This window comes from Oryzias latipes, chromosome 16, assembly GCF_053564925.1.
Source record: "Oryzias latipes strain Hd-rR chromosome 16, Olatipes_Hd-rR_3.1".
NCBI classification, from domain to species: domain Eukaryota; kingdom Metazoa; phylum Chordata; class Actinopteri; order Beloniformes; family Adrianichthyidae; genus Oryzias; species Oryzias latipes.
In genome coordinates, this window is record NC_136252.1 from 33,503,109 (window position 1) to 33,527,808 (window position 24,700).

The following is a 24,700-nucleotide window of genomic DNA, read 5'->3' on the forward strand; positions in this document are numbered from 1 at the left end:
AGGCTGAAGGCACTTTGACAGTGACGGCTTGTTGTTCTGGCTGGAAAGAGTCCATTATGTTTAGAGCTGCATTAGAGATAAGCACTTTGAGATGGAGACCAGAAAAATATTGAAACTCCAGAACATCCCTCTGGGGTTGTGCTGCAGAAACGTATTGGCCCCTTTTTTGATTTCTCAAACATAAAAACATTTTTGACATTTTGACGTGTGCAGATCTAGACTCCTAGACTCCGATTAGATAGAGGCAAAAATAGTAGATAGCGTAGATGCACCAAAAGCAGTATCAACTAAAAGCCCTTTAAAGGTAGGATTTATGAAGACGAAAAACGTGTTTATTCATCCATTTTTGAAACAATATTTCCCTCCAGAAGCTAACAAGACAAGAAGCTAATTATTATCATATTTGCCGGCGTCAATGTCCGTAATAGTTTTGTACGACGGTGTATTACGGACGTCAGAAATAAATATATATTTGTGAGAAAAAGGTTATAATTCTTTTAAAATAGCCATTCAGTTATTTGAAAAAAAGGCAACATTTTTTGAGAATAAAAAGGTAAATGTATTTTTTAAAAAGTTGTATATTTACCATTGAAAAATAATGATTTTAAAGAGAATAAAGTTGGACTTTTACCTAAAAAATTTAGCAGATTAATTGCAATTCTTGAGCTGATGTCATCTTAGCATAAATGAAACAGGTAATGTTCGATTGTCTTTGTTGAAACATTTTAACAGCTAAACGTAGCATGTTACTTCAGAGAAAAAAACCTGAATTTTATGACTTCATTGTTGTAAAATTTTGACTTTTTTCTCATAATTTTACAACTTTATCCTCATATTAGTTAATTTTTTTCTATATTGGTGGCCCTAATACTTTTTTGCAGAATTGTTCAAATTTAAGCACATTTATTGTTATAATAGCAGAAATCCAGTACTGAGATGTCAGATTAAAACATTTAGATTTCTCCCATTTTTAATATGGATTGTACCTTCTGTCTGATGTGTTTTGTAGCTTTTCACTAAATCCAGAAATGCACAAAATTCTCTTGATGTGAACTCAGGGGAGCGTTTGGTATCCTCCCGTAGTACAAACGGAGTTTCCATATCATCAAAGCTAATGCTGTTACTGTTGGTGCAACAATAATACTACGACCACAGCTAACAACGATTAATAGTAATACTAAGACCAGATCCACAAATGGTTTGAAACAGGAAGTGTTAAAACCAGGCAGTTATTTTCATACCTTTTTTTATAGATAATCCAAACATTAGAGTACTGTTGAAATGAGGATTTCCTTATGATCCCATTTTTTTCTTTTAGTTTGCAAAAATCTAATAATTCCAGTGATGATATTTGTTTGGGCATCTATGCAATCTTGGATGTGTAAGTCACTGCAGGGCTAAAACACAACTGCTGAAATGCTCCCAATGTTCCAAAAACGGTCCCACAACATCACACTTCCGCCGCCGTTTTTTAACTGATGTTGATTTTGGTGTTATTTTGAGTCCAGATGTTTGGAGAAGCTCTCCTTCCAGAAGGTTCCTCTTGTTTGTCATCAGAACAGCAGTCCAGAAGTTTAGTGGATCATCATGATGTTCCAGCAGTGTCTTTCTCCTTGAACTCTGACGTGAATTGAGTCCAGTGAGGTCTGACCTCCTTTCTGACCTCCTGGATGAGTCCTCTTTGTGTTCTTGGACTCATTTTGGTTCCAGGTTGCAGGGTTCTCCGTGTGAAATCCCATCTCTGCACCTTTCTGTTGAAAAACTTTGTGTCTGACAAGAATCAGATGTAAAATGTTTCATCCGCGGCCAAAACACAGAATTGATCAAAATTTCAGTAATAAATGTCAGGATTTAATTTGTGATTCTGTGCAGTTCCAAATCTTCTTTCAGTACCAGTTTTTTGTGATTTAAACTGACCAAAGAAGTAAGTTTTACTCTTAAATTATGGATCCTTCAGATAAAAAACAGCAGAGTGACACACAAAATATATAATTTAGAAAAATGTACCATAGATTTAAACATTAGAAATGAACTTTTCTTAGTTTGAGGTTAACCAAATGGGTTTTTTATATTACACCGGACTTATGTTGTGTAGAAAATAAATGAATTGTTAACTAATGAGTATTTGGTCATTAAATTGATTTTAAAAAATGATCTAAAACAATTGGCGTTAGGTATATTTTGTCGTGTAACCCTGACTCCACCCCTTTTTGAGCAGTTTAACCAGATGAATTGAAGCAAAATGTCAAAGACCAGGTATTTTTTATGCAAATGATTTGTTTTTCAATGGATCCCTCCATCACACCCAGAGATGTGTGGGAGAGGTGACACTCCAAACCTTTAGCACAAAAGCAGACATCACCCGGCACGTGTTCCTGACCCTTTTATCATTCAGTAAAAGTCAGCCGCCGCCGCCTCAGCTCATCACTGTCTCGTTCTGTCACATCATCCAGAGGGGTTGCAGGGAGCGGCGGCAGCGGCGGCTGTCTGAACTTTGAGATGGACAGGCCTTCTGCGGGCTGTCAGATAGTATCCAGTAAATGACCTGCTTATTCTCTCCCGCTGTCGACGGCGTCCTGACGTCTCCCCCGACAGAAAACACATCAGTGGAAACCAAAGACTGGCGGGCGGATGAGGCGAGACGCCCGCCGAGCGGCAGAAAAGAGATTTTCTCACATCCTTCACACGCCTCAGACGTGCTGGATTTCTCCAAAATGCAACCGTTTGTACCAAAACCTTTGCTCATTTGCTGGCCGCATTAATAAGAAATGCAAATAAAGAGGCTGCAAAAGTAATGTTTGCTCAGAAATGACAAAGATGTTTTCAAAACCTTTATTTTTTTATTTTAATTTGCAGATTGACAGACATCATCATGACTGACTAAACAACAGGTTCAGCCTTGGTTTCTCTCATCTGACCCAGTTATCTGTTATTGCACCTTTCAAAAAAAGAATAGCACTTAAGGAGGAGAGGAGTAGGTTAAATCAAAGGTTTATCTCTTATGAATTGAATTAAACTAAAAGTACAAGCTGTTCGGAAAACCTTTACTTCAGTGTTAATCAGTAGTTTGCATCAAGAAACGCAGCAGCTGTGAGTTTGAACAGACCAGGCTGCAGCAGCCTGTCACCTCTCTGTTTAAATCCTCTCCAGCTAGCTTAGCCCTTCACACCCCCATCCTAATATGAGCAGTGCAAGAAAAACGGTGATCTATTTGTCTGCAAGTGGATGCATCAGAATGGAGCGGAGCAGGGAGCCTGTAGCCCAGAGTGTTTTCTACGTCACAAATGTCATCTTTTTTCCATCTGCAGCTTTTCATCTGCTCCTGATTCACAACAATTTGAAAAAAGAAATACTCAAACTCACGTTTAATCTTTTTAAATGCCACAAAAACATGTCAAAAACAAAAAATAAACCCTCATTACACACACGAGTTGTGCCTCTACATTAGAAGCCATCAGAATGAAATGGTGAAATGGTTTCTCATGAAAATACAGGTTTCTTTGTGTTGACCTGATGTTTTCATCACCGAGCCGGCTTTTTGTGTTGCTGACGGGTCCAGCGCTCTGAATGGTAGGGTCCCTTTTTGTTTGGAGAGTTCATGGGGTGAACTCTATTTGCATACAAGCTCTCAGAAACCACAGTTGGTTACTAAGTTGTACTGTTGCAGATATTGTTGATTGTTGTAGTTGTGCTGAGCATCATCATCTGCTGTTTTAGTTTATCTACACCTAGACTTCATCAATGCCCTCACATGTAACTTTTAAAAAAAAAGACTTTTTTTCAAAATGCATGAAAAAATCCGATTACTAGTGAGACCTAAAGCTGAAAATGGCACATTTGTCACTTTTCTTTGAGAGTTCATGTTGATTGTGTGATCACGTGACCTCTGTCAAGTGTTGCATATGAGCGTGAAGCTACTTTTCTCTACTTCTGAATCTGTTGGAATTACAATCATTGCATATACAGTAAAGGAATAAGGGTAATTCAAAGAACGTCAACACTGTAGCAAAAGCTCTGGTCTTGGAGGGTTGAGAAATAAAATAAAAATCATTGTAGTTAGTGTCTGCGTCCTCTGGGCTCTTTTATATCACATGCAGTGTTTGCATGCAGTCAGTAAGAAACTAGTTCTCACATATTACTAAAAGATGCGTCCCACAGTCACTACGTACATTTACGGATAAATATTGAATCAGATGTAAATAAACATAGAAAAGTGGGACAAGTTGTAGTCTTTATGTGACATTTTCACAGATTTATCACAAATGAACCACGGAAGAAGTACGAATAACCCTTGTGCTATCCTAGGCACTTTACCATTGGAAGTTGGGTCATCTAGACCCACTAGACAGTGTTCTGAACCTTTTTTCTTCAATGATTTGTGATCTTCACTGGTGTCCATGGATTACATGAAATCTTTCCACCTTTATCCACCTTTGTCATTGTAGGGAGAACACGTTAATGTAAAGATCGGGTCATCTGGACCCCATAGAATAGCACAAGGGTTAAACCACGCAAAGAACACATAAATCAACGTAGAATATGAACCGTGCGTGAATATTGCGCTGTTTATATGTAATTCGTTAGTGATTCATGCGTCAATTACGTAATCTTATAGTGATATGTGAGCTGATACCCGATATAAAGGTTAGACATCGGTGGTGCATGCGGGAATTGGTTAGACATACGTGGAACGGTCGTGAAAAGACACATCTCACAAAAATCAATGTAGTAAACGACGTAAAATACACCTAAACTGCATAATTCTCAACCAACCAATACATTTGGAAGAGATTTACTGAATTCACGTAAAGACCCGTCCGCTGAAACACTTTATGACGTCTGCACACATCGACGAATGCAAGAAACACTTATGAATAACGTTCACTAGAGAAGAGATTTCAGACGTGGAAAATTTGCAAAAAAAATGTAGTGGCAGTGTGACACGTTCTTTATGACTAGAGTGTGTCGTAGAGACACCATACAACAGCATCACTCGTTCGTCATACTAATAATAATACCACCCTGAGGTGGTCGTACGAGCCTTAAGGGAACTGCACAACACTGAGGACGCAGCCGACTCTTAATGCGTTGAGTTGGAATTCTAGCATTTTTAAGAAATCCGTCTGAACTCCTGAGAAATCAAGAACGCTGGACGTGAACTGAGGACATGTGCTCACCTGTCTGTTGTCACATGTCTTACCTTCATGTCTGTTCAACTGCTAAAAAAGACCTGATCTCTGCTTCAACACTGCGAGTAGAAGTGATCCTGGGATGATGTCCAGCTCTTAATGCAGCCTCGTTTTTTCACTCACCTGCTCTCTGATTGTCTGCGGTGGCATTCCTGTTACCGCTGCCGCCGGCCAGAGCCTGTTTTCAGGCAGACAGCTCATCAGGATGATTGGCAGGTGGCTGCGCTGGAGCCTGACCTGCTGAGGGGGAAAAAAATTGCATATCAGAGCTCTTGGAAGTAATTTGAGAGTTGACACTAAAGTTGCCGTGTCCTGAGATGCTGTGCCGTGCACTGCTGGAGGCTAGAGACACATAGGTGACGGGCTTTTGTGCATGTGCGTGTTTGTGTCGTGATCACTGGACTGGGCGCACGTCATGCAACATTTGCTCCCACAGCGTTTCTGTCTTTGGCAGGCGCGACTCATGTGGACTGTTTGGCTCGGTGGGTGGCTGATGAGTGTGGGACTCGTGGCACTGCAGCTGCTCACTGCAGACGTCCCTCACTCCAGGGAGGGAGGAAATGCTGCGTGACGGGGGGATTTCTTTAAAAGATACGTGGAAGAAGATGCTCAAGACGAGCCGGAGTCCCCCAGCTCTGCATTGTGAATATACTCGTATGAATAACAGATTTGGAATTCTGCTCTCTGCTGTGTGGCTGCTAATCCAGGACCCAAATATGCAATTTTCATAGCCTCTGTGCTCTGAGAAATAACATGTTTGTAGCCCAGTGCATGTTTCTGCTAAGAGGTCACTGTTTCTCTCTTGGCCCAGATGTTTCTAACTGAGTTTCAACTTTCCAGAGCTCGGTTTCCCATCACAAAGCAGGGAGTGTTTCCCTGCTGTAGCACATCTTCTGCCAGCGAGCTTGGCCAACTTAGTGTGTCATCCCTTTTATTCCTCTTCAAAACTCTGGGTGAGATTCACAGCACAAAGGTTGCATGTTGCATAACCCTTTCTTTCTGTGTGTGAGGGAAAAGGCAGAGCTCCTGCGGTGGTAATGCAATATAGTGTTCTTCTGTTGCCAGGATCCACATTTCCACTGTACCTCAGAGTCCACTGCTGTTTAAAAAAAACACCAAAAATTTTCTGGGGGGGTTTTCTGAGCATCTTCTAATGAAGTCTCGCCTCTGATTGCAGTTGGACACTTGATAATTCAGTCTTGATATCAGGTACTTTGAAAGAGCCGGCAGCATTTTTTGTAACACTTTATACGTTCTCTGCTAATGCATCAACCATTAAAAGATCATTATGCACTTCAGTTTTTCCATCTGCTGAGTAGGTGCGTCAGGTAATTACAGAATAAGTTGTAAAAGCATTAAACATCGACTCTCCCCCTGCCTTTGCACACTCACAATTCATGTACTTTGTAGTACCAGCATCAGTATTCGGTTGTTAATTAGACTTTGCTCCAGTTTGAGTCCTCTCCATCTGTTTTGAACCCTGATATCACCTACATCTGTTTAGTTTTGTTAACTGGCAAAGCTTCAGCTCCAGATAGGTGGAACTGAAGTTCGGTCCTACGTACTCAGGTCAAACGGGTGGATGATGCCGTCGGCTGGTTTGGTTTACCGTCACGCACAGCGCTCTCGAAAACGAACCGGGACCTAACTGCCTGGAGTATTTAGGCCGTTCCAGACGCCACTCTCTTAACTTTTTCACCGGCGAGTTCTGATGATACCATCGGGATAAGTGTCTACACCTCTATCCAACATCATGCTATTAGCCGCCTTAGTTTGGTGTGACAGCTCGTCTGACTGGGTGGGCCAACCCACTGTGTTCTCCCAGGATTTTCCTGTGTTCTACCAGTAGTCTCTGTGTGCTTGCAAGTGAATCCTGGTGCAGTTCAAAGTTGTGTGAAAGTAAATGGACCCTCCAAAGCACCAAAGAGTAGAAATGAACCATAGAGGGTGATAGATAGATAGATAGATAGATAGATAGATAGATAGATAGATAGATAGATAGATAGATAGATAGATAGATAGATAGATAGATAGATAGATAGATAGATAGATAGATAGATAGATAGATAGATAGATAGATAGATAGATAGATAGATAGATAGATAGATAGATAGATAGATAGATAGATGACAGGGCGTCTACATCTTTTAAAATTGTGTTGTAGTTTGTTAAATTAAATTAGTCTCAAATGAGTTGTTATCTTTGTGTCCATCTACTTTGATCTTGAGACTGCTGTGTCCATCATTCCCTTCAGTAAACGTCTTTGAAAATGTTGTGATTTTAAATAATTTAGATGTTCAATAAAAAAACACAACTTTTAATTGAAGCTACTTAACACCTAAAATATTTAATTCAATTGGATTGTCAAATATTTTAAATGACTCAGAGGAAGAAAAAGATAAGATGCGATTAGAAGAGGACGGACTTTTTTTTTTTGGGCTGTGCTTTACGGAGCCATTAAACCAACAAAGCCCAACTGTGAAAACAAAAGGTGGAGTCTGTGTTTGTTTGGGCTCCTCACTCACTCAGGATCAATATAAATGAATATAATTTGTTGGAGTTATTTTTTATTTTGTATCTTGTGTAGCCTCAATATTGGATTATGCTTTCATATCTTTATCTTTTCAAAACCTTAAATTATTTGTAGTCGTGTATTCTAGAGCGTATTCTTTGTGGACAAAAGTGTCTTTCAAAATCGAGAATTTAAAGGCAAAAATCAATTTTCTTGTGTGTTGGGAATAAAACCATCTGACAATTGCACAAAAATTCCAGTTAAATAAAACTATATATATTTATGACATATTATATTTTTGTAACTGATTAACACCCACCTTCTACAACTGATTGTACTGTTGCTGCATTTGGAGGTTTTTCCAAACCCTTTGAACAAAACAAACAACCCTCATTTAAAAAAAAGGTCTTTGCTTTTTTCCTCTGTGTTCCAATCAGATCTACCTGTGGTGAAGGTCACTCTTCTGTTATGGCTATTGACTTTTTCCCAACTTCTAAATATTTAACTACATTGTTGTAAACCAATGAATAGTTTCTGCTCTTATTTTTTCTCCTGACGTTTGTTTTTTTTTGCAGCAGAAAGTTCAGTTTGTTCTATTTCAGTCCAAACATCCGACACAACAGTGGAAAAACGTCACCGGTCTACCAGACCTTTGCTGGGGTCAAATTGGGATATTGATTCAACATTTTCCTCTGAGCAGTACTTTCAAAAAGTTTCTTTGCTGCAGACTTTCAGCTTGACCTCATCAGTTCCTGGTAACTGCCATTCCTTAATTACATTATGTACCGCGGCCACGGCTACCTGAAACTGCTCTGCTATCTCCTCATAGCTTTGCAGGCTTCTATTATGTTAATTTCAGAGCTGCAGACAGCTGCTGAGAGGATTTCGTAATTGCTGATAGTTAGCACCAGCTTTCAAACAAGTCTTTTTCAAGCTTTTGCATCTCCATTCCAGGAGTAATGATGGAGCCGGCAGTTGGACAGCTGTCCATGCATTCACTTTTCTGAGCTCCCTCCCTGACTTGACTGCCAGCAGGCGGCTCCGTGTCACGTTCTGTTTGCAAATTCTTCTTCTAAAGATTATTTGACTGCTGCTCCAAAACACAATTACACTTCAATGATGATTGCAGCGTTTGACATTCTGGCAAACACCCACAAACCACTTTGGGATGCTGTGCATCGCTTACAGGCGCTCTGAGAGAGCCAATGAGGAGGGATCTTCCTCTGAGATCACCTCCAGGAATCACATTTGGATGACCCACCTGCGAGTCCGATTGGGTTTTTCCCCTTTAAAATAATACCAACCTAAACATGTTTTTAATTAGTGATGTTGAGAACTTTGTTTTTATACTCGACTGTACGAAGAAATTCAGCAAAAAATAGACGACTTTTTAGAAACTTCTAAAAATTAAAAGATTTAAAACCACAAGAGGCGTTTTCTGGCCCGCATGTACTATTCGTCCCCACCCTCGCCACCCCTTTTTACCCTCCCTAGCTAGCCGAGTGTCTGCTACATACCCCCCACTCGCCCTGTCTGCCCCTGCCACCCTGGTCAGACCTTCATCTGACAAATTCATGTAAAAAAACCATTTTATTTAAGTCATTTTTACAAGAATCTGCAAAAGTAAATTTTGGGATTTTCTGTTTGAGCTAAGGATTCATGTATTTAATATTCAAAGTATGCGGGTAAAAAAATGCGAGCTACATGGAAATGCCACTTTGTGAGCTCGCCACGCTAACATCGTTCAAAATTTACAAACTTTAAAACTCAAATTTGTTCCCAAGTAGCTTCCCAATGATGCTCGAGGAGTTAGAAGGTGAAATCTCTAGGAGATTGGGTTGCTACGACTTTAAAGACATCTTAAAACAATCATTTTCAGTCAAGAATGGCCAGCGGCATCAGCTTTACTTCTTGTCACCTTGAAGTGCAAACAGAAATCTCTGTTTCCTTCCATCCTCAGGTTTTTCTAGTTTTCAGATCAAGAATGAGTTTCACAGGAAAATCGAGGAACCCAAAGGCAAATAATTTAATTTTGTGTTCAATCATTTTTTATTAGAACTCAAGGCCTTTGTGAAAAGGAAAAATGAGAAAAGACCCATGAATCCTATAACTGCTGCTTACTTTTGTTAACCAGTATGGGCCTGCATGCTGCACTGCTGCTGCTGTTGCTGCATTTACTGCTGCTGTTGTTGAATTCGAATAAAGAAATACTTAGAAATGAAACTTTAAAATAGATTTTCTTGATCTGTGTCCCCATCATCAGAAAAGAACATGTTAAAAAAACATTTTCATCTTCTTGAATCACGTTAATTTCCCCTTTTTTCGGTCGGCATGTCTCGGCAATACCCTGGTGTTGCATCACCTCTGTCACCTTTATTTCATTAAAAGGCAGAGGTAGGTCACTGTGAGGCTTCAGAAAGATCCATCTGAAGCCCCAAAGCGTTGCTTTGAAATACTGCAGGAAGAAATGTCAGGTTTTTATCATTTTCTCCTCCTCAAATAATATTTTCCAGCGAGGTCAAAGACAGGACGACTGACAGTCATTTTTTCCTCTCAGTCTGACGGTTCTGCCTCTCCTGGACCTTTTTTTCCTCCTCTCTTGCATCATTCGGCCTCTAGTTGCCCTCGCTGAGACGACCTCCTCCTCCGGTGAGCCGACCCGGTTGCCTGCCCACCCAGCTGCTCCTGATTCGCTTGGCGCTGACAGTGAGGCCAACTTTCAGCCAGACTTTGTTTCCAAGCTGCTGCCTGAGCTGCACCTGATAACCTGCTTCCATAAGTCAGTCTTTAAAAAAAAGATCTGTCTGGTGTTTAACTGTGCTCTCGCTGCCAGTGCAGGTGGTTACCAAAAAGCAGGAGTTACTTTTTAAGTGTCTGGCGCTTTTTGTATCTGCAAAAACAAGGACTTGGACCTGCAGTTTGGAGAAATAAATCTAACTTTGCCTTTTTTGGTCACTCCTAATATTGAATATAAATTTTAGTTGCAATTTTGAAAGCCAGTAAATCTCAATTAAAATGATTGAGCCTGTTATGTGCAGAACAACGTTGTACTTCCCACACTGTTCCAGCACCTTTCCACGTTCCCCAGCCGAGTGAGACTTTTCTTTTTTGTGGCAGGGAAGTGAAGGTGTTTGTTCTTTTTCTCTGCTAGCACACAAAGGAAAAGACACGCCAAACAAACAGGCAACAATGCAGCTTTTCAGCCACTCTTGAAGCTGAAATGCAGGCGCTTGCTGCCCAGCGGAGGGTCTTTTGTCTGTTCGTTGGAGTTTTTTTTTTATTACCTTGACAAATAAACCATCAATCCGCCCCTAAATAGTCATTATCTGAGCAGCAGCAGCTTAGAAGCGTTTCATGCTGTGGACTTCCACTTGAAAATGAAGCCGCAGCACAGAACTGCATCAGATTAATGAGACAACTGCGAAAGAATCCGAGTAAGACCTGAGGAGCCGCGGCAATACCGGTAACGCCTGCAACATAAACAAATCTGCCTTTTATTGAAAAGGAAATCACTCTAATGATGAAAAAAGTCACTAAACAAACATCCATTTACATCATGTTTTTAACGAAAACAAATGTGCGCACTGGAAGACGGACTAAAGTCATCCAGGTTTGCAGCAGAGTTTGGTGTCTGCTCACTTTTCAACCACGTTTAATGACTTTCTGCCAGATTTCTGTTGCATAACCTTGCTAAATCTGCTCTGGCTTTGGCGGGAGAACAAGCAGGTGCAGCTGCAGGATTCAGGCCAAAGCGCAAAAGCAAGGATGTGGATGCATGGCTTTATTAAAAACTTCACACAGATGGAAGGTTGGAGACATGGTCCAGATGCAGCCTCCACACTCTAACAAACAGGGTTCTGTCAACTGCTGTCTTCTTTTTTTTGGAATGATTCCAAGTATTATTTTTGCATGCTTATTTTCCAAAACAAATCAATGAAAGGAAATTGAAAATGCTTTTTGAAGTGGCTTCAAAAGTTTCTTTTCTACAAAAAAGGGAAAAAAATCAAGTGAAGATTTTGCATGAAGGGATTTTTATTTCCCCCCTAATATTTATTGGTTGCTTACAGTCCGAATATCTGCAACAGATAAGAAATGAACGGAATACATACCAAAAAAAGACATCTTAATGGGATTTTATTTGCTCCTCTGCTGTTACCATGGTTAGAAACTGTCATTGGAACATTTTTTATTCTGTTTTTGTAGCTTAAGGGCCTTTATCCTGCTTTTTTTCTTCAGCCTTTCAGAGTAAACTATATCCATATATATGGTAATATATTACCTTTGGCATGCTAAAAAAAAACATTCTTTTAGTGAGTTATATTTGGAGCTGATCTTCTTCCCCAACTCTCACCTGGATCCTGACTACCCCGTCTCTCCTCTGATGATCGTATGCCTGTTATTGACCCTTATTTAGCTTTGTGGACTTTTAGCTGAGCTAATAAACCTGCTGCACTTGGGTCCAGCCCTCTAACTTTTCTTGTGACACTATTGAGGAATTATAGTACTGTAGATTATTTCTTTTTTTCTTCCTTTTTCTGCGTCTACGTGATGAACATTTTTTTTTTCAAATGCTAGAGTCTGCACCTTAAAAAGAATTGCCCCTCTGGAATAAATAAAGTTGTTTGATTTGAATTGAATTGAAAGGCGGGAACCGTCTGACACAAATGGGAGGACAGTTGCTTCCAAGATGTCTATATGTTTCTGATTATGGATGCCTCAAAGGGCATTAAATGTATATCAATATACAAGTATTATCAAATTTACCAAATAGGTTAAAGTAAACTATAAGTTACTCATGTTTTTCTACTGTCCTGCTGGTGTGATAAACTGTGTTCCAAGGTTCTGTTGGAATAGAGACCAGTCTGCGTGACCAGAACTTCTTTAGGTGTCAGTCAGAATCCAGTATTCTGACAAAACTGCGCCCAATACCTCTTAACTATTTTATGATTTCATGTTCATTACACAATTACCAGTATGAAGCCTATTGAGTCGACTGTTGTTGTAGAAATTGGGCTATATACCGTAAATAAAAATGAATTGAACTGTTTAAAAAAAAAAGGCTTCCAAAGTGTTGATTTTACTTGGAGTCAGAGTGGGAAGATTGACCAAATGTCATGTTTCACTGTCCTGTTGAAGAAGTTGCCCCATGCTGAGGTCACTGAGGGTTCTGGCACGCAGCTCGGCTCAGGAAATGGAATTAATCCTCCTATAAGCCAGAATTCACCCGCTGACGCCATGAAAGATTGATTTCTGGCTTTCTTAACGAAGCCGAGCAACCTGTTTACTCTTCAGAGCGCGGTGGCATCCGCGGGTCAGCGTCAGCCATCTTTTCATTAGTCTTTGTTTCTCTCCTTCCTCTAGATGGACCCGGTTCAAAAAGCCATCCTCCATCACACCCTCGGCCTCCCTCCCATCATCAAGAGGAAGCACGTCTCCTGCAGCGTTTGCCAGCTGAGGTTCAACTCCCAGGTGAAGGCAGCTTTGCTTTGATTAAAAGTCGAAAAGTTTCTCTGACAAAGTTTCATCAGACAGAAACAAATGATGCTTCAGAGAACTGGAGCACAGAACTAGTTTGACTCTCTAACCCAGATGTTTTTGTCAAAAACGAGACACACCTTTGTCTTTCTGCTTGAACCCTCTGATGAATCCAAGTTTCTCCACAATTTTTGACTGTACTGTATATCAAATTTAGAATGTATGGAAGACGCAGATGATGTTGAGAGATCCGGTTTATTTATTTTGAAGAGCTCTACAAAAGCTTTGGTAACCACGTCTCCATGTATGGCTTCATGACATTATTCAGAGACTCTCCCAGTACGGTGATCTTCACCATCTACTGCAGGAGCTGCGTCTCAATGATGGCGCGTTCAGCGGTACTTCTATCATCTCTCTGTGACCCAGTTTGACGACTTCCTGTCCCTCTCTGAGGACAGAAAAAAATTTAAAATCAATATAAGGATAAAATTGGAGGACCTTGTCACTATTTTCTTGATGCAAATGAGAAAAGAATCATAGTCAAGTGAAGAGAATTGTTAGCTTCTCCTCCATGTTGTCTTTCTTTTACTGTGAAGCACTTTGGTTCCCTGAAACTGCTATCTAAATAAAGCTTTATTCATTCCTTTGTTCATTTATTCATATTGGTTTTGGACTCCATCCAATGACTACATCACGGATCAAAGCTGAGTGCATCCTTGGTTGCCGTGACGCAATTTCAACGGCATTGATCTCTGGATGTGACGCCCACTATGTGCTTAAAATGCATTGTAGGATCTCTGATCGCATCTGTACATTGACTTAACAATGAAATATGGCGCTTCATGGCTGCCATTAATTAAACAAGCACAAAGATAACTGAGGAACTGAGTGAGGCACCTTACAACCGCGCAATGCTAACCGAGTGACCTCTCATTTTACAACTGCACGGTTGCAATCCGCGCTCCTGCGTGTTCGCTGGGTTTGCGAGCAGTGTTCAGGGGGGGTGTTTGTCACTTGGGGGCGGTAACCTTTCTGGTTGATCTGATTGGCCGAAATTTGCAGGTCAAATCCTGTTGAGGCAGCGGGGTGGGAATTTCATTTTTTAGAGGCTTTTAATAGAAAAAAAAGTGCAGATGTAACGTGAATTAAAACGTTAATAAACGGCCAAGAACAATTTAAGAAAGTTGTTTTGATGAAAGTTGTTGTTGAAAAGGTTTTTTTGTGCTGTAAGTTTTTCCCATGTGACTATCACTTTATTAGTTAAATATACAATAATTTAAATATTATTGACCTGAAAGAGGTAAAGCTAATGGAATGAAGGAAAATCGATCAACATTAGATCAAGAACAGTGAGATGCTGCTCCATTCTTAGCATCTGAAGTGTAAATCCCGTTGGGTGTGAGGGCAACGGTCGTCCATTCCAGTCTGTCAGTAAGGTGAACACCCACCCATGGAAACAGGAGGTGACTAAAATAAACAAAACAATACTACAAACCCATTCTTGATATAAATCATTTTTTTTAAAGCCATGGAGCCGCAACGGAGGGGTAAAAGTTGCATGTGGATCCTCGGGTTGCAGAGCCCGTCTCATTCAGACCACTTTACTTTTACACTCTTGTTTGTGAAGCTCAGACAGTAACCATGTCTGAGCTTCACTATCTAGCAACAATCCATACCTTCCACACCCTCCACTAACAAATACCGTGTTTAAAATTTCCAGCAGAGGTGAGAGTTTATTAGATTTAATGGTTTTATGTAAGAGCTCTTAAATTCCATTTTGTTTTGAAAGTCATTAAAAGAATTTAGATGAAAATTGCTGCTGTTCTATGTGTTAAATCAGAGTGATCCTTCGCTCGCATTGCCGAGCCGCCTTTCATTACCCAACAATCAGTCCTTTTCACGCGCTCAATGGGTCAGTGTTTACCGGGGATGAGATCATGTTTTACATGGAAAAAGCCTTCCATTCATATTGTTTGTTCATCAGCTTGTTTTATTTTAAGTGATCCTTTGCTGTTTATGTTGCCCGTGTCCTGACATGAATAAAATAAAATATATCTCGTTCCCACCAGTTAATATCTTGTTCGCACAAAATAATATTCCGTTCCCACGAATTAATTCATTTGTCCGAACAAAATAATTGTTTACGTCATGCGTCATGCATAAACAGGGATGTGAACAATAGTTGGATTCACAGCAGATACCTTTACATTTCTGTCCGTCTCATTACATATCATTGAAGACACGGAAGATGTTTAGAGATCAGTTTTATTTATTTTGAAAAGCACAAAAGCATCGGTAATCCCGTTTTCATGTCTGGGTTCATTCACATCCCGGTATGGTCTCTGTCCATCCTGCTGCAAAAGCCGCTTTCTGACGCCACTTCCATGTCTCTGTGACCCACGTTTGTTCAAGAGGGGATGAATAAAAACAAGAATGATCTATTATTGTCTCAATGAAAATCAGAAAAATATCATAAGATTTTGGATACCCACGCCTTCTGCTTCACCTACCGGACGTAGCTCCTAGCTCCGCCGCAGAGCTCTTTAGCTCTTTAGCTCTTTAGCTTGTCTTCGGGCGGCCAGCCAGCTGCGGTATGGCATATTGTAGTTTAGGGTCGAATGGGAATAATAATATTCATGACTTGTCTTTTATTAACATAATCATTTCCAGTCGCTTTACATCTGAAGGCTAGTGGGCTACATGCTACTTAGCCCATCATTAACCTGTCATTCACGTCATGAGGCATTCCTAAACACGGATGTGAGCAATATTTGGATTTACAGCAGATACCTTCACATTTCTGTCTGTGTGGGTCACATTACTATGCATGGAAGACACATTGCACAAATTAATTATTTCAAGGGAACGGAATATTAATTTGTGGGAACGAGATGTATTTTACTGTTTCCATGTCAGCACACGGGCTCCGTAGCTGTCCGTCTGCGAGGATGAAGGCAAAAAAATCCTCTTTGCGTTCAGCCAAACGTGGGGTTCAGGATGAGGGGGTCTGTTTGTACTGCGGTTTATGGTCTGAGATCATAAAGTGGGGAAAAGGCTAAGTTTTTTTTAAGGATTTTAAGATGTTTTACTGGATGGGGTCGTGTTTATGAGCCTGTAATGTGTGTGAGTCAGCCTGATATGTGGCGTGCTTCATTACAGGGTTACTACTTGTTACCGGTCCAAAAGTAAACAATGAAAAGTGATTAAGAGAAAAAAGAAAGATTTTTAAACAGGGATGTGAGTGTCATTCAGGTGACGATCCCATTCAGTTTATGAAACAGATGAAACCACGATTCGTACTATTTCATTTATTAGGTTTGAATGCTTTTATTTAGAACAAGAGATTAGAATAACAGTAAAAAAAAAACATCTCTGTTGTTTTGGATCATTTAACAACAAGACCTGAAAAGGTTCTCTGCAGTTATTCTTCTTCCACTTTCGGCTTCTCCCATCAGGGGTCGCCACAGCGAACAAGTCGCATGGTAAATTTGGCAATGTTTTTACACCGGATGCCCTTCCTGACGCAACCTTCTCAAGCTGGGCTTGGAACCGGCAGAGGTAGAGAAGGGAACAGGGAGCAGCCTGGAGTCGAACCCTGGTTTCACGGATGGAAGGCGCCGCAAACCAGCATGAGCTAAACTGGCTCCCCCCGTTCTCTGCAGTTATTCCATCCTCAAATTTGAGCTGACTACAAGCAAGACAGCAAATGAAGACGAGTTTCCAACACAAAACATGTTTTTAATTTTTTCATCTTTAGTGAAAAAACAAAAACTGCCAAAACCTTAGATGAACATTTTACATACGTGATTTCACGGATGACTTCTCCGACATGCTAGGCTAGCAGACATGATGTCATGTCATTGATCAATAGTTTTTTTTTTTTATGTTACTATTCTGGATATCACCGTCCAATCAGCGATGTCCCAGAGTACCTACCTTTTCCAGTCTCTGAAACAGAACAAAAATATCTGAGTATTCGGATACTTGTTACAAATATAATAATAACAATAAAGTCCCACTATCTGTCACACCTGTGCAAAATTTGTTATCTGCATTTGACCCATCCCCCTGGGGGAGCGGTGAGCTGCAGACGAGCTGCACTCAGGAGGCAGCAGCGTTAAGGGCCTTGCCCAAGGGCCCTCACTGGGTGATGTTAATTGTTCACCAGTGATATGGTAATTGCCCCAGTACCATTGTAGAGCGTTCTAATAGCTGTAGGTTACAACAGTTGGATTCCCTAAGACAATCAAATTCAGGTCTAATACTCTAAACTTTTCACCCAATTTCAGTTTTCTCAAACACAGACATCCCGATTCTGCTTTTTGCTGAAGAAGGATCCTTACTTTGAACTGACGCACAATTATGGGATGTACTGTCTTCACCACGAGGGTCCATGCTTCTTTAACCACTGGTTCCTGATGCATGAGGTTACTTTCAGGAGAAGATGACTTGTCTGGACGTTTGTGTGGTCTAATGAATAAACAAAACATCACTGCAGCTTTGTTTGGTAAGAAAACCTCCTTCTTGTGATAGACCCTAAAACAAAAACAAGATTCTAGATCCCTTCAGGTGTAAATACCTGGTGTGTTTGATTCACCTTCAGCCATACTGAAGCTTCAGAGGGCTCTTTCTTGATTTATACTATTATTATTATTCTTTGATTTGGCTTATCTGATCTGATCTTGGACATGGGAAGTCTTTTATAAAAGCTGCGTCCCACAGCCACTACGTTCACTTTGGTCATGTTGCACTGAAGAAAATTGGTCATGTGGTAATATATGTGGAAGAGTAAGAAAAGCTGTGGTCTTTACATTTAACTTTCTACAGATTTATCAGGAATAATCCACATTAAAACCACGGAAGTATGAATAAACCATGCAAAGAGCACGTAAATCAACATAGACACGGTGTGTGATTATTGCGCTGTTTATATTAAATTTGTTAGTGATTCGTGTGTTGAATACGTCATTTTAGTATGGCATGAGCACTGTATAGGTGAAATAAAAGTTATACATGCGTGAAAAGTCCTTTAGACATACGTGGAGCGGTCACGGAAAGCCACAATTTGTCTATGCATCTTGCAAAAATCACGCACAAAAAAATCTAAACAGACCAAAACTTTTGATGAGCTGAAAACAGAGTTCACTTAAAGACCCGCGAATTCCTCGAGGGGCATCTACGCACATCCACGAATGATGAACACAAGAAACACGTATGTCACTGTGAAAAAATCGGGAGCAATCTTTGCTTCCTTTTTTTGATAAGATAAGATAAGATAAGATAGGACTTTATTGATCCCCAGGGGGAAATTGGGTTGTCACAGCAGCCAAAAAAAAAAAATAGCAGTTGGAATAGTACGAAAAAAAAAAGTAACAATGGGTAAGAATAAAAATAATACAAGGGGGAAGTAAAAGTACAGGTCATAAATAACGGATTAAATAAGGCAATAAATAATTATCTGTAATAATTATTATTGGAATTATCATTTCAGAGTTGCATCAACACATTTTCAGCAGCGCATTCGCAAAGCACTCTTTACTTCCCCTTGATACGGTACAGGGACTAATGTAAGGTCATTCTGTAACTGAGAGGCTCTTACGGCAAACAAACATGCTGAACGGGTTGGAGCTGCTGCCAAATGTTCCAGCAGCCAAAAAATGGGAGAATTATACAAGATAAGAAAAGAAGAATGATGAAAACCAAGGTAATGTGTTTGTTTTGGCCCGAACAGAACTTTTGTCTTTACCAGAGCCCTTCCTGGCAGAAGTCCTGGTTTGATTTATTTTACAATAATGCTTTAAAAGGAAACTGAGACAGTTGTGTGTAAAATCTCCTGCTTCGCTGTCGATCTGCAAACAATAAAATAGATGTTTCATTTTGTAATGTTCAACACGGTTGTGGGAGTGCAAATGCAGAAGTATTGGCTGTGTGTGGCGTAAGGACACTGTACCACAGCATCACCCGTTCGTCACAACTTCCATTACAGATTCTCTAAGACAGTGTTTTCCAGCCAGTGTGCCGTGGGAGATGGTCAGGTGTGCCGTGGGAAATTGCCTTCATTAACTGATCTAAAAACATTTTCCATCTCCAGGATTTCAGCTCTGTGTTCATCCAAACAGGCCCTGATAAAACACTGAGTAGTTACGAATATGAAATATCATAAAATACTTTTTTCTTTCTGTTTATTTGATTCTATTAAAGACACTTTGATGAGAATGACAGTACCACGACTTAGCCGTAGCGTCAGCTGTTTTCTGAAAAAAAAACATTTAATTGTCTTCTCCAATAATTCTTGGAGGCTTAATCACATGTCATCAGTCTGACCAATAAGAAGTGGTTAAAGTCTTCACTTCCTTGTTCTGATTTAGCTCATAAAGTCTCTCAGTTCCAACCAAAATACCAGCTAAAGCTCGTCTTTAGCGGTGTAGCTTTCCACAGAATCCGGTCTCAGACCGTGGAACAAGTGAACAAAACAATGAAGCTCAGAGACGAGAGTCTGTCTGGAGTTCGGCGGCTGTTTGCACTACATCTCCCATGATGCATTGGGTTAAAGTGACAAGGTCTCAGCGCACAATGAGTCTTCCTTTGACGTCTTGCAACCACAACGAACACACATCAAACAATTTTAAATCTTCTAACTTAACTTTTATTACATCTTTTAGAAAAAACAGCTGCAGCTTCCAGCTTTTCCTGCCAAAATTATCACAAAAATGCATGTGAGATTACAGAGGGGCCGTAGATCAATACAGACTATGAGTTTCTCCTTTTTTTTAATTTTTTGATGCTGGTGTGCCGCGGGATTTTTATCAAGGTTAAAGTGTGCCGTGGCTCAAAAAAGGTTGAAAAACACTGGACTAAGATACATTAACAATCAGCCGGCCATGGCAACTTGTGTTCAAGCAGCCACATTCAATGAAAAGTCTATAAACAGCTGCAAACCCGCAATTTCTGGCTTTTTATCTTCAAAACTGTCACGGCAACGTGTCGCTACGCACGTTTTTAAGTCAGTTCTCTTCCTCTATAAACCAGTAGTTAACTGATGCATGCTTACTCTATATCTCAAAGACTTTAGAAAAGGTGGTTTATGTTGTAGATTCAGAAGTAACTGTGGCAAGTAGTGGGGCAAAGGTTTTGCAGGACGGGGGTATCCCCCTTTAGCTACAACCCTGATTTATTCCACTTTGCTGCTTAGGAAGAAACTCTTTGTGTTTACTTTTCTTCTAAACTTCCATGTAACACTAGGGGAGGAAATGTCAAAATCACATTTCACATTGCAAAAACATATCCGTATTAGGATACGTGATCAAACGTGGGCCGGGTGGGTGGCTGCCTGGAGCGCGGAGCGGGTGGGGGTCCTGGCTCGTACCGGGGGTTGGGGCGGGGGGATGCCCAGAACTCCTGGGTGGTGATGAGGTGCTCGTTTGGGGCTGTGGGCACTCTTCTGGGGTGGGGCCCATGTTGGGCGCTGCTCTCCTGGTTGGGCCGAAGCTGCACTCTCTGTCCCCCCCCATGCCTCCCTGCTCTCTGGCTCTGGCGGCTCCTGTGGCGGTCCTGCTGGCCCTGGCCTGGGTGGCGGAAGTGATCACCCGGGGGGGCAGTTGTTCTCTATCTGCTGCCGTGCAGGTTGTTGGGGGGTTCTGGCTGCCACTGCTGCTGCGGCGGGGGTCTTGGTGTGGGGATGGCTGGGCACTCTCCTTCCTTCTTTTCACATTCCATCATCCATTTTAGAAGAACATAAACACTCACCTTAGCACAGGTGTTAGCTCACCTTTGCACTAATATTTTGCGTGATTGAGTGAAATATTTCACACTAGTTGGTCTGAATGCATAAGTTTGAGTGTGTGAACATTATTTGTATTGTGTACATGTTGCCATGTGGAGATTTTTGGAGCCAACAGGTGTGTTTATAACATTTGAGTGTGTGTGGACAGGCCCCGCCCCTTCTAGATTGGTTTTACATCTGAACCTGACCGTAATGATAAACATCCATATCATGCTGCTTCATGGTTTTACCCCCCCTTATAATCACCCCCCTATCCCCCCCTCTCTAACATCCCTCTCTTGTCTTTCCTCCTTTCCTTTTCCTTCCGGTCCAACGCAAAAGATTTTCAAATATGACTAAAATGAAAAAAGTTTGGCCTCGATTACAGAAGGGGTTTATTCAGACATACTTCTGGTTTGTCAGAAGATTCATGACCCCTGGTGTTAAAGTAAAATATGTCCAACACAAGAGGCTGTCAGCTCTCATCTGTTTGCCCAGCTGTTGGACAGGACAAGTTGAAAAAAATAATAATAATAAAACATAAAGAAAAGGCTACATAATCAATGAATACCGTAGAACACAGGGGATTTGTTTTGTTCTGCATCCTGCAAATTTCAATCCTCCTTGATTTTCTGCTTGATGCCTGCTCTCCTTCACAGTTCAAAAACACATCTAACCTGGTTTTATCACGTTCACCTCGCAACCAGATGAGGCGTATGTGTTATCAGGATTGTTCAGCAACATGTTAGCTGGTGACGGAACATTAAGCATCGCCAACAGGAAGGATCGTCTGTCAAAACCGATCAACCGTAGTTTCATGTGATCCATCTGTGATGAGAGATTTTTGTGGTGTGGTTTACTCCTCAGGTGAACAGCAAACCTGCTCACTCCTTTGATCTAAAACTAATTCCTTTTTAGAATTTGGGAGCTGGGGAAGAGAAGTCCTACATGTGCCACATATTTGTAAGTAAGGTAGCTGTCACTCAGCTGATCCATGACGCTGCCTCCCTATATGTGTGTTTGTGCGTCACCGTCTTTGTGTTGTATTTCTCTGCATCCTTCACAGACATGGTTTGGATTCATAATGATTTCTTTCACTGAAGCTGATGTGCAACAAAACAACAAAAACAAACAAACAGTGATTTATTGAGATGCTTATTAGTCCCCCCCCCTTTCCTTTGTTTTAAGCAAACAAATTGACAACACAAGACAAAATTTGATGGAACTGAATCCCGATTGTCTTCCAAGCCAAGTGGTTTTACATTTTTTACATTTTTAAAACTAAAAATGACCTCTTTACTTTGGGAACTAAGTATAGGTTGTGTCACACAGTGGCTACCTACATTTTGCGCATCTTCCACGTATGAAATTTGGATTTTTCTTTATACATGCAAGATGAACGTAATTTAGAGTAAAGTGTTTTTTGCGTTTGTTATTCGTGGATGTGGGCAGATGTCTATCGGCCAACGGGTATTTACGTGAATTTAACGCAATTGTGTGTGATTTTTGCAAGATTTGTCATTTTTTCCCAACTGTTCCATGTACGTCTAATGGACTTTTCACGGATGTTCCATAGATGTAAGACTTTTATATCGCGTAAACAACGTATCACGTTCAAATGACATAATTGACGCACAAACCACTAATAGATTGCATGTAAACATCGCAATAATCACACACGATTCATGTTCTATGTTGATTCATGTGTTCTGTGTGTGTTTTATTCTCACTTTTTCCGTGGTTTATCGGGGTTCATTCGTGATACATCTGTAAATGTCTCATGAATGAACCAGTCATTTCATGTAAAGGCCACAAATTTTCCTCCATGTAAAATATGCTAAATGCTTGCAGTAGCTGTGGGACAAGACATTAAGGTCAGAGCATCCCAAAAAAACCTGGTTTTGAGTCTTGCCGCCGTCTCTGTATTGTTGCTGCAGAATGTTTGGGTCGGTGAGGATGACAAACAAAAAAATTCTTTAAAAAAAACAATACAAAAAAAGTCTCTCGCTTGAAAACAACATTATAACTTTAATTAAATGTTATCAAGATAAAATTGTTTTTACAAATAAGCAGTTTCAGTTAGAAAACTATCAACACTGACGGCTTCCTTTCTCTATTTTACATTTCAAAGCAAAAACTCTGGTTAAGAAAAAGGTAGAGACCCAAGACAATTGCACATATTTCTCAGCTCTAAATATGAAATAATCATTTACTCTGAGGTTGTAAAGGAAAACATTCTGATTACAACTTGAAACTATTAAACCCTTTTATGTTGTTCTTCAAAAAATGTTTTCTTCTTTTTAAAGCCACAGGAGCTTTAGCTTTGATTTTTAGAAAACTATTTTTCTATATTCCTTCTAAATTTCCTTTTATTTCACATTTTTAAGATCTGCTTTGTTTTCATTGAGTGTTGAAATCAAAGATGGAATAAAAATGTAAATCTGCTTGCAGAGCTTGTTTACCTTTCATCAAACATAAGAGGCTGTTTGATGCAAAAATATTTTTTTTAAAGTGTCCTCTTTTTTGCGCGAAACATTTTATCCTTAATCTGCACCCCACGCCTACAATAACTCCTCAGTTTTAAGTCAACCCTGCACCCACAATCTGCAGGAATAATGAGATTGTGATGGAATGCTTATTCACAGAAAATATAAATAACTGTGACGGAAAGCGGGTGCAGGCTGCGGGCTGCTGGCACTGAGACACGCATTTTAATTATATGATCATTTAAATTTGACTCAAACATCAGCCGCAATTTATTAGGAGCTCGGAAGGGACTCAGAAGGAGTCCAGCTCTGCTCTTACATGAGGAAAGTGGACTAAAACAGCCAACAGAGATTGACTGTTGTTGGATCTGTGAGTCGTGTGGTTCTTTGGAGCAAAGCGCTTTGCTGGAACCTCCTGCTCCTCCTGATGCAAGCGCGTCAACTCTGCATCACCCCACTTTCCTTTTCTGTCCTTGAAGACATCTCTGCCTGTAATTTGCATCCTTGTGACCGTGAGAATCTGGGCCATAAAGATTTATGGTTTTGCAGAGAAACGCTGCATAAACTTGACACTCCTGTAAAATGTGGGGACATCTCCATAAATAAAAAAAGAGAAGCACAGACGGGGGCACAGAATAATGGAACTCTATAAATAAAAATACAAAAGTTTAAGGAGATAGATGTTAAGTCACAGTGAAGCGTTCAAAATGGCGATCAGGTTGCAGAGTTTTACATGTACAGTATCTTCAGATTTCTGCTTCTTGTCAGATTTTTCTTTGATGTTCCAATGGAGAGCTATCAGGAACTACCAGCTCAGGTCAAACACAGACCTCAGTGAGGTGCAAAAAACCCTGTTCCTGTTATTTTGTTCCACCTACAGATTCTCCTCAGGTTCTTTCTTGTTCTTTTGGTGGTAAAAATCCATCCATGAGTGTCCTGATGAGAAGAGCCACATTGAGTCATGTCATATCATTCTGTAGAACTTGTTGTTGGTCCTTTAGTTGTTGGTTTTGTTTCCTCCTTTCCGGACATGTTCCACACATTTGTGAGCATCATGCCCCTGGGGTTTGGTTTGTCACTTATATGCCTTGGTTTTGGTCATGGCATGGATTTGGACTCATGGGCTTTCAGTCTCATGGTAGACTCTTTACCACAGAGCCAATGAGTTTAGTGGAACAAGTTATACCAAATTTGACAAGGAGGCACCTCAGGATCTCCACTTTCAGAAATGTATATTAGCCACAAGACAATTCATAATTAAAAAAATTCATATAGA

The 24,700-nt window shown here is 40.4% G+C and overlaps 1 protein-coding gene across 4 annotated transcripts in view; it reads left to right on the top strand.

The window, feature by feature from the left end:
* Positions 1-24,700, top strand: part of znf385d (zinc finger protein 385D) — a 112,752-nt gene that overhangs the window by 48,146 nt on the left and 39,906 nt on the right. For all 4 annotated transcript variants that reach the window (XM_023964620.2, XM_023964621.2, XM_078933391.1 and 1 more), the window contains exon 3: positions 13,063-13,170. In XM_023964620.2, coding sequence (XP_023820388.1) covers positions 13,063-13,170 — 108 coding nt within the window. The remainder of the gene's footprint in view (positions 1-13,062; positions 13,171-24,700) is intronic.